General features: G+C 44.4%; 2 protein-coding genes across 2 annotated transcripts; one reads left to right on the forward strand and one right to left on the reverse strand.

The window, feature by feature from the left end:
- The first annotated feature begins 317 nt into the window (after window positions 1-317).
- On the forward strand, window positions 318-5,566 carry LOC109765601 (uncharacterized protein At4g06598). The gene is made up of 5 exons (XM_020324388.4): window positions 318-615; window positions 1,008-1,664; window positions 2,645-2,720; window positions 2,810-2,936; window positions 4,852-5,566. The coding sequence occupies exons 2-5, from the start codon at window positions 1,021-1,023 to the stop codon at window positions 5,043-5,045; spliced, it is 1,041 nt and encodes a 346-aa protein (XP_020179977.1). The 5' UTR covers window positions 318-615; window positions 1,008-1,020; the 3' UTR covers window positions 5,046-5,566.
- A 1,789-nt stretch (window positions 5,567-7,355) lies between these two features.
- LOC109765602 (uncharacterized) lies at window positions 7,356-9,989 on the reverse strand. Its single transcript, XM_020324389.4, has 3 exons — window positions 9,558-9,989; window positions 8,174-8,250; window positions 7,356-7,731 (listed from the first exon to the last, which is right to left on the reverse strand). Exons 1-3 carry the CDS (start codon window positions 9,902-9,904, stop codon window positions 7,583-7,585), a joined length of 573 nt encoding a protein of 190 aa, XP_020179978.2. The 5' UTR covers window positions 9,905-9,989; the 3' UTR covers window positions 7,356-7,582.
- Window positions 9,990-16,200: the final 6,211 nt, after the last annotated feature.

Raw genomic sequence — 16,200 nt, forward strand, 5'->3', positions numbered from 1 at the left:
AAGAACACTAAAAGTAACAGGAATCAGGTCCATAGACTGTCTAGCGACAACTATAAGCACCCGAACAAATCAAAACTATTGTAAAGCCTTATTTGAGTTTCTCCGAAATTTTGCGCTTCTTTGCACAAATTTTCTAGGGTGTGAAACTTGGGTCACATGGATAGTAAGCAAAAAGGAAAAATGGGTCACATAAATAAGCAAAAATTGACGTAGGCACACCTTGGGGACGCACAGCGTTTACATCTCTCGCCGCAGTACCGGCCACCTGCTTCCCCTCATCGAAGACAATAATTCTCGCCAGATTTCTCGGCACCGTTGGGCCTCTCAATCCGACGGCGGACGTTCATCAAAGTTTCTGCAAACCAATTTCTTGTCGCTGCCGCAATATTAAAACACTAGCGAGACACTATTTAATTGTTTTTTTCTCCCCTCAGTACTATACAATTTCTCCATTCGTCTCCTACTCTCCTCTCCCATCCCTCGCCCCCCCTCCTCGCCGCAAGCTCTAATCCCCCCAAGATTAGCTCCAACGAACACGAATTACTGTGGATTAGTGCGAGGCTTTGGCCGCGGCAAATCTGGGGCGGGGCGGTTGGAAGAGTCGCGGCCGAATTGGTGAGTATTTCTCGCAGTTTTGGTTGTTTCTTTCTGCGATTCTTGGTGCGGCCTTGCTCTTCTTGATCCGCCTCGATTTGTGCCGTGCTGTTTCGATGCGTGTGTGTTTCTGCCGCGTTTTCTTCGTCCAATTGACATCCTCCAGTTCGGTCCTTTATGCGGACCTCGGATCTTGACCACTTCGTGGCACAATTGGATGCTTGCGGTCGAAGCAAATTCGAATCTTTGACGCGAATTCGCTGTAGGAACACAAGCAAAATTGTTTTGTCATGCCGTTTGCTGAGATCTGTGGGCAGAGCTATGAATTGGACCGCCTCGATTTGATGCAAGTTCGTGTTAGTTTAGTGTTAAATTTGCTCAAATCTCACAGATGTGCTCTCTGTTGTGTGCAGTTTGGTCGAGCAGATGATGACGGCGAACGCGAAACTCCAGAAGCAGGCGCTGCTGCCGCCGCGTAGCCCGTTCCCGACGGCAGCGTCGCCGTCCCCGTACGCAGACCATGGCCCGATCGCCCGGCCACAGGGCGCCACGCACCACCGCTTTGGCCATGGCCACGGCCATGGGCATCACCAGCGCACGTCGTCTGAGAGCATCATTGAGGAGCAGCCGTCGTGGCTCGACGACCTGCTCGACGAGCCTGAGACGCCCGTGCGCCGCGCGGGGCACCGCAGGTCGTCGAGCGACTCTTTTGCTCTGTTCGACGGAAGCGCTGCCTCCGGCGCATTTGCCAATGGTTTTGATGAGATTGGGGGAGGAGGGCAGGCCGCGCCATGGGGTGGCGTGCAGGAGTACTATGCCAAGCCAAGCTCATACGGGAGGCCGCAGGGCCGGCCGTGGGAACAAGGCATGCCGAATTTGGCAGGTTACAGGCCAGGGCCGCCGGTGCTGGTGAGGGAGAAGCTGGGTGGGCATCACGGGCCACTGAGTGCGTCGAGGGATCATGAACATGCCATGGACAAAAGAGCTCTTGATGAACTTGGGGCAGAGAGGAAGGATGGTGTGCTGCCAAAGTATGCACAATCGGAGGCGGACACCAAGCGTGCTAAACAGTGAGTATACTCCTGCTGCATGATTGCATCCATGCTATCACTTCCAACACTTATCTGTGTTCTGAAATTTAACAATTGAGAATCGTTAACGATGATAGCCAGGGAGTGCTATCCATTTACTTAAATTTTGACCACATACAGCAGGGCCAGCCCTTTGCTGTGGGTTAGCTTATATTTTAAAGTCAAAATATGGTTAGCTTAGATTTTAAAACCAGAATACACTCTGCTGGTTTTGCAATTCTGAAGTTCAACGTGATAAAGCAAGCAATGTAGTCCTTTACTAATTCTGTATAGTCGCGTGGCACATTTGATCATGCTGCCAAATGAATGGAACATTTTAACAATATTAATGAGGGCCCAAAGTATGCAATACTAGAGAATTCCTTGTATTTTAAGGATTGCCAAGATGACATGTATGCACTTAGGAAACATGAGGGCAGCCCTGGCCCATGTCATTCCCCCCTCCACCACCGTTGCTCACACCTGATAGGATGGTGCAAATATGTACTTATTTCACACATTAGTTGTGGTCACACCTGACAGCATGGATAGTGTCCTCTGGCAACATAAATGTAAAACAACATTTGAATATTCTTCCTTGTAAAATTGCACCCCAACTTTATGAGTCTTAAATCAGACATGCTCATATATATAATTGTAAAATCCTTAATGGACAATGGTACAGACAGTACAATTGCATAGCTACCTATATAGTACTCCCTCCGTTCACTTTTGTAAGTCCGTTTAGACATTTAAGACAACACCCAAAACAGTTCAATTTCTACTGTCTAAAATGTCTTACAAAAGTGAACAGAGGGAGTAGTTAGATTGGACTTAAGGCACTATGGTTTATCAGAATTTTTTAATTTTAATTAGCGTACATATATATGTCAAAATTCCCAATCTGCAAGTTGTAATAGCATGGTTAAACATTTCCATACTTTAACGTATCTAATATTTTTTACCAACATTGCTTGCAGGCAATATGCTCAGAGGTCTCGTGTTCGAAAACTCCAGTATATTGCCGAGCTTGAGGGTAAAGTCCAATCATTACAGGTGAGCTCATCGCAACTAAAAATGGTTTCTGTTCCACAATGCAGTGTTGTATTTGACAAACAGAATTTTTTTATGTCTGAATAATGCAGTCAGAAGGGATAGAAGTGTCTGCTGAAATGGAGTTTCTTACTCAACAAAATATAATGCTAGACTTGGAAAACAAAGCCTTGAAGCAAAGGCTGGAGAGTATAGCACAGGAGCAAGTAATTAAACGTGGTAAGTATGCCCACTTGTATTTTTTCTCTCCTTATTTTGGACTTCTGCTCCCCATCAATTTTTTTTTACTATTGCATTAAATTTCACTAAAAAAATATTCAAATGCAACTCTTCAGTGAACTTTAGAGATACAGTACCATTTTGAGGTTCTATTCATATACTTTTTAAAAGAAGGTTGGGGCGTTGTACTTTCTGTGACGTTAATGAGGACCAGTAACATGAGTTTCTTAGGTAAGATTGAGGATCAACCAAGTAGTTGAGTACATGCATAAACAAGTATGTTTTCTATAAAATGTCTTCTGGATAGGAGAAATATGAAACTAGTGTTAAATATAGATGGTGTTCAAATTCTGAAGAGATCTCTTTACAGTTTACACTATACTGTCTTCTCAGTGAAAAGTCTAAGTGATGGGTACATGCATAAATAAGGGGGTGTTCGGGAGCCCTCCGCTCCTCAACTCCGCTACGGGAGCCGGCGGAGCCGCACCGAACGCGTCAACTCCGTAGATTTCATAATCTGGAGCGGGGCGGCCCGTAGTACAAATCGCTGGAGTCGGGAAAGTGACGCTCCGCGCGCTCCGTCTCGATGCCTTGTACCAATTTTTACCAGCCACTTACCAGTTCGAGAGAAAAAACAGGAAACAGAACCCCACAAATCTCTCGTCCTACCCGCTTGCCCCGATTCCCTTCCTACATGCGCACACGTCGAAGAGCTGGAGTTGGCTGCCGAACGTTTTGCAAAATTCTAAAATATGCAAGTAGAGTTGGGAGTTGAGAAGTAAGGAGTGGAGTTGAGAAATTAGAGGAGTGGAGTGTTGCCGAACAGGCTCTAAGTTTAGAATTTTCTATACAATGTCTTGTGGACAGGAGAAATATGAACTACTGTTAAATATCGATGGTGCTCAAATTCTGGAGAGATGTCTTTACGTCGTACTGTCTTGTCAGTAAGAAGTCTGGTTGAACTTTAGGATGAAGCATCCTCATAGAAGTTTGATATCAAACAATCATGTTTTAAGTGAACTCAAACGGCGACTACTATTTGTTTTATCCTTCAAAGACCTAATGAACCTTGAAGTTTGCAAGGCATGAAACAAAATTACCTACCACTTATCCAAGCTAAAGTTGCAGCATGGCCTTAGTAGGCACGTTTGGGACCTTAGCCAAGCTTTGTAGAGGATACAAATAGTCCATAGTTCTTTGATAATTTCTTGAACATATCATGTGTCATGGACAAGACTGGTGGAACCATCGATCGCTGAAATTCTAAATGCACAAATATATTCTTATGATATTTCAAGTTAGGCTTCTGTATATTCATGCATACGATTCATATAGTGCACGTGTCCATTCAAATGCATAGTCAACATGCTAGTGGTTGTATTTCATGTGGTTTGTGTATGCTTACTTTTCGTGGCTTTCATGCCTAAGATAGTGAGAGATTGCTAGCTAAGAAACGCATTGGTAACCTGAGGAGCTTAATTTTCTAAAGAAGTTGAGAGATTGCTGCCTTAGGCTCAGTTTGCAGTTAACAAAAAATAGGCAAACACCAGTTGTAGAAGCTGGATTATCAGTTTATCATAATCCACCTCAGTGCCAAACGTAGCGTTAGTGAGATATTATCAGATTGTACGAACATCTTCTGCACAAGATTCGGTTTAATTGGGTTCACTGTTTTTGAGTCGAACGACTAGTCGTAGAGTCGTAACTGCAAGGTCAACTCACCATGTCGACTAGTCGACGAGTCGCAACTGCACGGTCGACTTGTCAAGAGTCGCTACCCCAGAACGACTCGTCGACTCGAAAATCTTGATTGGGGTATTAAGTTTATTTACTCAAAGCTGAACACCATGAGATTTTGTTCTGCTAAAAATTAAGAAAAATGGAATGGTCTGACTGTTCTACTCCAATATTGCAGTTCAACAGGAGATGTTTGAGCGGGAAATTGGTCGTCTAAGGTCATTGTATCAGCAGCAGCAACAGACACCACAGCCTCCTACTCTTGGTCGTAGTAACAGCAGAGACCTTGACTCGCAGTTTGCAAGCATGTCTTTGAAACAAAAAGACCCCAACTCTGGGCGTGACGCCGTCTCTGGGCCTCTTCGTACTTAGTTCTTTCAGCCTTTTTTTCTCGTGAGTTCCAAACCACTCCTAGACCACTCTTTTGTGGCTGTGAATTCGCGTCAAGAATCCTTCAAGGAATGCATCAGGAAAGGAGCAGCACATTTGGAATTGTGCCCCTATCACTTGGTGAATAACTCTGGAAAGGCTAATAACTGTGGATCTGATCTTCATTCTTTGGGAATATGCACCTGGTGGTCATCCTCAGCTCACTGCCATTGTTGATGCTCGACCAGTCGGAGGTGTTTAGTGTTTTATTTGTAGCTCTGGATGCTGTTCGTGCATCCCTGTACCATTTCGGATCCTAGGGTTCTAATTTGTTCCTGTGGTCTTGTTTCTCTATGTTGTCTTCTTCATGCATCTTAGTCATAATCTGCATTGCTTCGTCAGTGGAATGTGGAGCACTAGTTAGCATCTGATACAGATGTTTTTAAATGTGCCACATCCTTGAGAACTCATTTGTTTTATCGTTGGTGATTCAATAAGGTAGTGCAAATAAGGTATTAGCATTATCCAGAGTTGGGACTTGGTGTTGACATGCTGCAACTTCACTGTGAAATTCTGTAAGTTGTGCCATCTCGTTTCATTTGATGCACTTCTTGTGAGTAGATTTATCTCATTTGGGAACAGTTACTCGTATATTTTGTCGCCAGTATGGCTGTGCTTGCGATTTAAACTTTGCAAAATGTGAGTACATACATGCACTGGTGGAGCTTCACGAGGGCGAATTTTTAGAACACAAAACTGTTTTATTCAGATAAGAACGATACAACGTAGGAAGAAAATTTGAAGAAACCTTATTCCAACATGCCATCGCTGCTACCACCTTGACGTTGTTGCCACGATTTAAACTTCGAAAAATGTGAAAGATGACCCACATACTCTGAGTGGTTGCCCTTAAAAGGTTGTTATATGCATTTGGTCTGGAAAGCAAGCCAGATGGCGACATGCTCATGATATGTAATCACCATTTGTGGTGAACTCATGCAATCAACTTCTACTTTGGGCAACAATTTCGCTGAAAATTGCGAAAATGGTGGACGTGATGTGTTCTAAAAGTACAGCACCTGAGTTCAACTTCTAATTCATGGCGAATTAAAGAGACAAAAGGGGCAAGTTTCATCTGCATACATTTTCTTCGCGTTTTGTGTGTGAAAAGATCCAATGTATTATAAAATTTATCACAAGTACAAAGCATCTCAGACCCTATAAAAAATTACATCGAAGTCTCTAGACCATGGAATAACCACTCCCCCCGCTAGAATGAGCTGCCGACGCGTTGATGTTGCCGCTCCCCTACCGAAGCATGCCGGGAAGACTTTGTGCACATGCCCCTAAGGACCAGCGTCCCAGAACCGCAGTAATCACTTGAACTCTTGAATATATCTGAAGCAGCCGACACCAAATCTCGCCATCACGCATGCACAACGAGAAACCCTAACCTCGTCGCCCTAGAGACATCAAGAATCTACATCGGAGCTTCATCGACTATGTCTAGATGGACGAACTCGAGGAGGATCGAAACCCGCAAAACAAACTAGAAGACGAAGTGCTACTATCCTCCCGAGCGCTAATGAACGAACTCAAGGAGGATCAGAACCCACAAAACAAACTCAAAGACGAAGTGCTACTATCCTCCCGAGCGCTGCACCTGTGAGGACTAAAAACCTTAACCTAAACTATTAGTTGGAATGAAGGCACCTGGATTCCCCTCCCCGCCACCGGCCACCAGAGCGGCATAGAGTTCTTTTTTTAATTGTTTGGATTGCTTACCACATGTGTCGGCATGAAGAGTTTGCACTAGCTGCCGAGTGGAAGGGAAGAAAACATTTGCTTTTTATACACGAGTAGAATTAATAGGGCCGTAGAAATGAAAATCACAGACATTCAAGAGCAAAACAGCAAACACAACAAAATTTACAGGTCTTGTCGTTTGGATATTACAGTAAACAATATGACAGTCATGTGAAAGAGTGGGACACATGACATCACAGTGAAAGTGAAATTCCTACGGAATTTAGGCATCAACTCAAAATTAAATCAATTAGAGGCAAAATCCATATGAAATTGGTACCATCATTTTTAAGATTCAGGGAGTCTGAAATTCCAGAGGCTGGAATCTTACAGAAAGGATTGTACCATCATTTTTAAGATCCAAAGAGCCTGAAATTCCCGAGGCTGGAATCTTGCAGAAAGGATCTTATGAAATTCCTGCGATCCAAAGAGTGCCAAGAGTTTTCACGTTGATTGCTCTTGTGCCATTTGTGATTCCGAATCCAATTCCAGAGTGTTTGGACCACCTTTAAAAACCTTCTTGGAGATTGAATTAATTATAAATTCGTAACAAAATCCAACATCCCAGTGTTCAACAAAGGAACTCGGTAACAGTACATGCTTTTCTAAAGACAATATCCAGACATTGACCCATAGACACCTCAAATGGCAGAAATCGCAACTAACCCGCTTTCCGACGATAAACTAGTTACACATATTGTATTGCTCCTGATGAACAGGGGTTCCAGAGAACTTCATTGCTGATTCAAATCAACATCCATTTGTTCTGCAGGCATCTTTGATTTAAAATCAGCCACTGCTTTGTCAAAAGTCCCTCTAACATGCTGGCCCATCACCATCAAGTCCTGTAAAGCATCTTTCATTACATCCTTTGCTGGATCTCCTGACAGCACAACAAAGACACATCAGAATAGCGTGAGCGCTTTCTTCAGGGGATTAGACAAATAGTGAAACTGGGAAGTGGTTGGTGGGCAATGAGACTGGCATTGATATTGGAATTGAATTTAATCCAAACAGAAACATCAATCGAGCTGTGTCTGCCAACACCATGGAAGCAACAATATTATCTGATATCTAGATGTACTATTTGTAAAGGAAAGACGACCTATAAGCTACCCAACACATTCGAACATCCAGTATGAAGATAGATTTACAAATACTAGGTATTAGAAAACCAACTGCCTACTCGAGACACAACTGTAGGAAGTAGCAGATAGGATGTGATTCTTGCAAATTTAATCAACATAAAGCATGTACAAAAGCAACAGTTAAGTCCACAGGGATTAACAAATGAAATATCAGGATCATATGACACAATACAGTACCTGTAGTCTGAACTCTTATGTTGACTTTGTTGTCTGCAGGATGAGGGATGCTATATCCACAAAATGCTACCCTTGGGCTGTGAGTAGAAGATGAAACCAGAAAGAGAGAAATGAGGATCTTGAACAGACATATTCATGTTTGTTTCTAGTATCTAGACATCAAATTGTATTTGTAAGGTTTTAGCTTCCGGCAGAAGTAGTATAACAGAAAACGTTCACCTTTTTGCATACTCTAATACCACCAAACAGTTAAGCAAAACGACTTCTAATTACAGATATTAAGAGTTCCACTTGGAAATCATATATGACTTTTTGTTTAGAATTAAATTAGAACTAGTTGCCCCCTTGACACATTGAATTGGAAAATCGAAGTGTTATCTGCTGAGCATAATGCCAACAGAAAATTCATTAAATCCATCCAGTAACATCAGGTTAGTTTCACGAAGGTGGTTGACCGTGTGGAAAAGATGCTATGCTGAGCAAGTGCCTGAGTTTTATCAACATGCGCCAAGATGTTTGGTAGTCTAATCTTAGGCCATATAGACTTACTATGCACTTACATTTTGCAGCAACTAAGACGATAATCCAAATATATGACCATAAATCAACACCATGTTGACAATTATACCAAACAGACCAAGATGGTTGCTTCATCGTATGGCCTAAAGCTTTTTGTTTCACTCTCTTAGTCTCGGGTGATGAAAACGAAGTAGGAGAAACTAGAGTATTTATCTTCCAGCCTGGAAAATTAACTTGAAAAAAGAGTATAGAACTTCACATGTCCTGGAACTAATCCAAAGGTTAAACCCCGGAATTATGAAACAAAAAATCTAGATCCCAGAAGTAAATTAAGTGACTCGCTTTTGTCCTAACCTCAGCCCAGACCCTCTGACTGTGCAGCACCAGCGCTTTGACCGATGACATGTGTCTAGGCTATTTTGATGCGAACATTCCTACCAGTATCGGTTGGGACATGTATGTTAGGTTTCATGGTTCCGGGACAAAAATAAGAAAGAATCATTGGCGCAGTGACCATGGTCCTAGAAAGGATGCAAACTCGGCCATCTTGCCCCCGTTGCAGCACATTACTCCCATGGCATGCACCAAAGATCAAAGCCTTGGCCAGCAGATGGTATATTATTCAAACAAGCTTCTCACTAAAATTGACATAATCCCACCACAAATCCATGTCTATCTCTGCACTCTGTATCGAACATTGCAAGAAGCTAGTAACAACTAACAGTCCGGCACTAACACGAGAACACTATTTCTCTTCTCTAATCATGCGTCCACGGTTCCGCCGTAGAATTAGCAATACCGCACACATAGAGATGGATTCGTTTACAAAAGGGGAAGCGGAAGAGGATGGAGAAACGTCACTCACTCCTGGTTGAGGACAAATCTGACGGAGTTGGCGAGGGTGTGATCCTCCTCCATGATGGAGAAGGTCGACGCGCTCGAATCCGCCACCGAACCGTGCTCCATGGCCGCCTCCCGCGAATCGACGGGTACGGAGAAGGAATTTCTGGCCCGGGGAGGTGCAGGTGGCCAAAGGCGGGGGTTAGAGGCGGCGGCGGCGGCGGCGAGGGGGCTGTGGCTGGGTGGCAATTTTGCGAGGTAGCAGGAACTGTCTCTGTGCCGTTGGATGGAGGGGTACGATGGATTCGAGATTAGGGCATCTCCAAGGGAACACCTCAAACTGACGCCCCTGTTTGAAGTTTGAACAGTCATCCAAAGCTAGCATACAAAAGGGAGCCCTTGAGAAGAAACAGGAGGATAGGAAGGGTGATACTACTGGGACTGATGGAGGAGGGAAGAATGGGAGGAAGTCCCGCCGGAAGCAGCGTGCAGTCCAAGCTGGCTTGATGAACGAAGTCGTAGTTAAACTGGGGAAGAGGGAAGGAGATGATATGGAAGTGGACAATAACAACAGTAATAAGAAGATGAGGTCTGAGGGGCATGATGGGCACATTGAGGCACATAAGGACAAGGAGGTTTTAGTAAGCAGTGAGGAGGTTGCAAACAACACTAGCATATCGGCCGGGCTGTCTAAGCAGCCTCGCCGGGAGCAATGAAAATTATTAGCTGGAATTGCCGGGGACTCGGGAATAGCCCGGCAATTCAAAGCCTCCTCGAGCTGGGGAGGGTGGAGGATCCCGATGTGCTATTTTTAGCAGAAACTAGACTTACGAAGAAGGAGTTGGATAGCTTACAGTGGTCGCTGGGTCTTGTCCATATGCTCGCATGGGACCCGGTGGGGAGAAGTAGGGGTATTGCACTATTCTGAAGGAGAGGAGTAGAAGTGATTCTGAGGGAGGTCATACGGGAGGAGACATGTAGATGTTGATATAAGAGAGGAGGGAGGAGTTGTGTGGAGGCTTACTGGGGTCTATGGGGAGTCGGCGGCAGACCGCAAGAAAGAAACTTGGCAAACACTGAAATTACTCGGACAACAACATCAGGACGGAAGGGCGTGGCTATGCTTGGGGGATTTCAATGAAATTTTAACATGTGATGAAAAAGTGGGAGGGATGTCAAGAGTACAATCATGCATGGATAGTTTCCGAGAAGCCTTAGTGAGTTGTGAGCTTTATGATGTGGGGTTCGATGGAGATAGGTTTACATGGCGGAATCATAGTAAGGAACTAGCAAGCTATATATGTGAGCATTTGGACCGAGCAACCGCGAATGCCAAATGGTGTGAAATTTTCCCTGCTTTTTCTGTAATAAATGGTGTCCCTCGCCATTCCGATCACAGACCGGTCATTGTGAGTACGGAAGGAGACAGGAGGAGGAGATTGGAGGGAGACCGGAGATTTAGATTTGAAGCATGGTGGTTACAGGAGGAGGGATGTAGCGAGGAGATCCAGGGGGCGTGGGAGGAAAGTTGGTTGGTAGGGGAAGGAGGAGTAGCGAGAGCTATGGGAAGGGTGGCTGGAAGGATGAGGAGATGGTATAAGGAGGTTGTGGGAGAGCTAGATGGAAGACTCAAAAAGGCACGGCTGGACCTAGAGAGGTGCATGAAAGAGCAAATATGTGAACATAAAGTAAGAGAGGAGGCAAGGCCGAGGTTTGTGGTGTGAGATTTGGAGGATAAGAAGTACACCAAGGCAAAACAGAGGACCCATATATCCTGGTTGAAAGATGGTAATAGGAATACTCGGTATTTTATGGCATTCGCCACGGCAAGGAAGAAATCTAACAGAGTGAAGGAGCTTAAAAGAGAGGATGGATCAGTGGTGAAGGAGGGAGAGGAAATGACTAATTATGTGTGCTCTTTTTTTCAGGATCTATTCACCACAAATATTGGCCTGCGGACACCCGAGCTCATTGCTCAAGTGGAACCGCGGGTCACCAGTGATATGCTCGCTGTGCTTAATGCTGAGTTTACTCGTGAAGAGATCAAGGCTGCTCTCGATCACATCGGTGACCTGAAGGCGCCGGGACCGGATGGCATGCCGTCCATTTTCTATAAAAAACATTGGCACTTCATGGGGGATCGGATCGTGGAGGAGGTGTTGGCTGTGCTGAATGGAGGTGATATTCCGGCTGGATGGAACGACACGATGGTCGTACTTATACCAAAGGTCAAGAATCCTAGCAGAATAAAAGACTTGCATCCGATCTCACTTTGCAATGTTCTGTATAAGCTAATCTCCAAAGTGATAGCTAATCGTCTCAAGGTCATTATGCCATCGATCATCTCCAAGAACCAGAGTGCATTTGTGCCAGGGAGATTAATCACTGATAATGTCTTGGTGGCGTATGAGCTTTCGCATTTTCTACTAAACAAGAAGAAGGGGAAGGAGGGATTTGCAGCAGTCAAGGCGGATATGAGTAAGGCCTACGACCGTGTAGAATGGAGCTTTTTGCAAGCAATGCTTGAGAAGCTTGGGTTTAGCAGAAATTGGCTGGAGCTCATTATGAAGTGTGTGACATCAGTGCAATATAAAATTAAAGTTAATGGCCAGTTAACAGAACAATTTTGTCCTTCAAGGGGACTGAGACAAAGGCGATCCGTTATCATCGTATTTGTTTGTGATATGTGCTGAAGGACTTTCAGCTTTGTTACAGGTCGCAGAGAGAGAGGGGAAGATAAGCGGAGTTAAAAAATTTCAAGCGGCGCCGGTCATTTCACATCTTTTCTTCGTTGATGACTCAGTGCTTTTGCTGAAAGCGAACCAAGAGGAAGCAAGCGAGCTGAAAGGGATACTGGACATCTACGAAACTTGCTATGGGCAGTGCATCAATGTGGAAAAATCTGCGGTCAGTACGGCTGGAAGGAGAAGCTTATAGCGAAGGTGGGCAAAGAAAATCTAGTGACGGTTGTAGCGCAAGCCATTCCAACCTTCGCTATGTCCTGTTTCGACCTAACAAAAAGCTTCTGCCATGAGCTGAGTTCTCTCATTGGTAACTACTGGTGGAGCCAACAGGACAAGAAAAATACAGTCCATTGGATTGCCTGGGAAAAGCTTATCATGCCAAAGGCGAAGGGAGGATTGGGGTTCTGAGATGTGCATAGTTTCAATATGGCCATGCTCTCAAGGCAGGCATGGAGGCTTATTCAAGTTCCAGACAGCCTATGTGGTAGGTTACTTAAAGCACGGTATTTTCCTCACTATCATGCACTTGAAGCCGAGGCTACAGAGGGTATCTCATATGCATGGAGAAGCTTGCTGAAGGGACTTGATCTTGTTCGCGAGGGGTACATTTGGCGTATTGGGGACGGTGAAAATGTTAACATCTGGACGGACCCTGGATTCCGCGGCCGTGGTCGAGGAGGGTCGTTACCCCGAGAGAAACAACCTATTGCAGCATGTTAGTGAACTCCTGGACCCAGCTACTGGCCAATGGGACGAACGCCTCGTCCAAGATACTTTCTGTGCAGATGATGCAAGGTATATCCTGCAAATGCCTTTGCGTGAGGGAGTGCTATACTTCATAGCCTGGCAGTTTGATAATAAAGGTCTTCATTCTGTTAAAAGTGCGTACAAGCTATATGTGGAGCTACACACGATGAGGAAAAATGGAGGTGTGTGAATGAGTTCTAATGACACCGGAAATCTAAATAGTTGCAAGGACGAGACATGGAAACGGATCTGGAAGCTTCCGTGTCCGCGGAGTGTTCAGATGTTTGCATGGAGGCTGTTGCATGAATCTTTGGCACTACTAACAAATATGCATAAGAGGGGTTTCAAACTGGAGAGCACGAAATGCATGTTTTGTGGCCGAGTTGATGAAGATGGGGCGCACCTGTTCATCAAGTGCAAATCAGTTAAGCAGGTCTGGAGAGAACTTGCCCTTGAGAAAGAAAGAATGGAGCTGGAGACAATCTCTTCAGTGCATGCAATGATGGACTACTTATGGGGTTTGGATGAAAAGAAGCGTATGCATATACTCACTTTCTGGTGGATGTGGTGGAGTGCCCGGAATAAATTACGAAAGGGAGAGCTTGTTGCAGCGGCGGACGAATTTGCGAGACGCATGCGTAGCTGCGTTCTGGAGTACATGCAGGTCTATTTTCGGGCGCCCAAGAGGCCCCGTGCAGATAAATGGAGGCCACCAGCAGAGGAGATGGTGAAAATGAATGTGGATGGGTCCTTCGTTCCAGGGGATGATCATGCTGGATGGGGTGTCGTTGCGAGGACCTCTGATGGTGTCCTTGTGGCAGCCCGAGCTGGAAGACATGAACATGTACAGGATGTTTTTGCTGCAGAAGCTATAGCTATGGCATACGGCGTGTTGATGGCTGGGGACCTGGGATTCCTAAGGGTGGAGTTTCAAACTGACTCGCAATTGTTGGCAGAAGCCCTAGACCTCCGGCAGGTTGACTCGTCTCAATATGCCGCTGTTATCGAGGACACGAAGTATCAACTGAAGATGTGGTTTTCAAAACATGTGATAAGAGTTTGTCGACGTAGTGCCAATTCGGTTGCGCATGAATTAGCTAGTCTGGGTCGTAGGTACCCTGCAAACCATTGTGTGCAATGGGAGTCTGATGTACCAGCCCAAGTGGGTGTTTATGTCTCGGGTGATCTACCTAAGATCCGTTAAGTTATAAAGCATTGCTTTTCCTTCACAAAAAATCCCTTATTTCCTTATTTCAAACATGCCAAACACGGTTTAGATGAAACTAGAATTTTTTTGCCGGTAATGCTATTTGGCCGACGTTTGCTCGAGGGAACGGCAACTTTAGTTTTCAAATCGAACGGTTTTTATGCCAATTTATATTGTCAAAAAATGACAACTTTAGTTTGCAACCACAGCAAATCCTGACAAAAGGATCCGTCTATATTGGCACTACCTTATTTTTTTTGGGTGTATTTAGAACTTATCTAAGGGGCTGTTCGGAAACCCCCCAGCTCCTAGAAATCCTGAGAGTTACGGAGCTGGTAAACAGCCGCTCCACAAATTTCAACTACGACTCCACTTGCTCCGGGAGTGGAGCTGGGGAGCGGAGTACCTCCGAACAGGGCCTAAATGTAACATAACTATGTCACATTCAAATTAACTTCACCATCTATTTGTGCTTCTCCGCACTTGTTTTCTTTGTGTGTTTTTTACAGTTGGCCAGTCTTCTCCAGCCCATGAGCAGCGCAAGGCAGGCTGGAAACAAGCCCAAATAATCGATCCGCTCGTTGTGCAATGAAAAGTTATTGAGTTCGCTTATAATAAGTACACCTACACAGCTATACGTGCACGTCCTGAGGTACTGTAGATCCATCAAGCTACTTGTTTGTGTGCATGGTTGAGGTTTACACAGCTACACGCGCACATCATACAAAAAATTGTTTTCGAACATTTTCTGAAACACAAGAACAATTTTTAAAACCCAAATGCTAGAAAGTGCAGCTGCACTTTTCGGATCTGAGCGCACGCTCACGGACTGAATGATGCAACAGACGGACGCTAGATTTGAAAAACTGTCCATCCACCCATTATATATCAAAAGATTCTTCAACTACAGTGCGTTGGTTTTTCTCCATCTCGTTCGACCAACCGTGTGAACCCAGTGATAACGTAACGTGCATTAATTCCAGTACAAGAAAATTTAAAAAGCTATAACTTTCACACCGCGTGTCGAAATTATGATATGTTTTCATCGCTGGGTTCCTCGTGATGATCTCTTCAAAACTAGATCCCATATGAATATGTTTTGATGATTTTTTTGAAAAGCAACTTTGATGCTAGATGAGGCAAGTTTAGTGCTAAACATGAGCAGCTTCGATGCTAGAAAAATTGCACCATGTGTATAAGTGAATTCGCCTAGTAGCCTCCTACTTAGTTGTGGGCAATAGTGTAATCGGTGGTTACCATGGTTGCTAAGTTGCATACATCAAAAACTAAGCTGTACATGGTTTCGTTGTCTACCATACTATGAAAGTTGCTCACCATAAAGGGGAAAGTTGTCTAACATGGTTTCTAAGTTCTCTGGCTCAAAAACTAAGTTGCCTGCATCGCTACGAAGCTTCCTACGGGTGATCCCCAATTGCCTAAAATACTAGGAAAGTTATCCATCATGGGACCTGAGTTGCCAACGCTACCGAGCGCGCGGTTGTTGGCTAGCCAGGTCGCGGGTGTTAGATGAGAAATTGCATAGGGGGTTATCAGAAGTTTCATAGCGGGGCGGATCAAACAATTGCCCATAGACCTACACAAATTCTTAATTTTCGGTCGTGTTCCAAAATCATTGAAATCTGCAGATATAATAATGGAAAACACACATGAGTTGGCTAGTCAGGTCGTGACGAGCTCTTCAAAACTCAACCCCACATGGATATGTTTCTTTAATATTTTCAAAAGCAACTTTGATGCTAAAGCAACTTTGGTGCTAAAAAAAGCAACTTCACTCCATCAAAAATAGCTAATTAGCAACAATAAGCAACTAACTAATGATACAAAACAACTTCAAAACATAGGTAGATAAACATCACAACTTTCCTTCTACAAGGGGCAACTTTAGTGCTAAAAGCAGGCAAATTCACTACATTCGGTGTCCTAATTAATTTTGTCTAATATTCTCCTAA

Source organism: Aegilops tauschii, chromosome 4 (genome assembly GCF_002575655.3).
Source record: "Aegilops tauschii subsp. strangulata cultivar AL8/78 chromosome 4, Aet v6.0, whole genome shotgun sequence".
Taxonomy (NCBI): Eukaryota; Viridiplantae; Streptophyta; class Magnoliopsida; order Poales; family Poaceae; genus Aegilops; species Aegilops tauschii.

Bases quoted from the DNA above. Each gene is read 5' to 3' on its own strand.
- LOC109765601 (XM_020324388.4), top strand. From the start codon at position 1,021: ATGATGACGGCGAACGCGAAACTCCAGAAGCAGGCGCTGCTGCCGCCG. The intron at 1,665-2,644 runs GTGAGTATACTC...CATTGCTTGCAG, and splicing joins GACACCAAGCGTGCTAAACA to GCAATATGCTCAGAGGTCTC. The intron at 2,721-2,809 runs GTGAGCTCATCG...TGAATAATGCAG, and splicing joins GTAAAGTCCAATCATTACAG to TCAGAAGGGATAGAAGTGTC.
- LOC109765602 (XM_020324389.4), bottom strand. From the start codon at position 9,904: ATGACTGTTCAAACTTCAAACAGGGGCGTCAGTTTGAGGTGTTCCCTT. The intron at 8,251-9,557 runs GTGAGTGACGTT...TTCTACTCACAG, and splicing joins AGATTTGTCCTCAACCAGGA to CCCAAGGGTAGCATTTTGTG. The intron at 7,732-8,173 runs GTACTGTATTGT...TTGTGCTGTCAG, and splicing joins CATAAGAGTTCAGACTACAG to GAGATCCAGCAAAGGATGTA.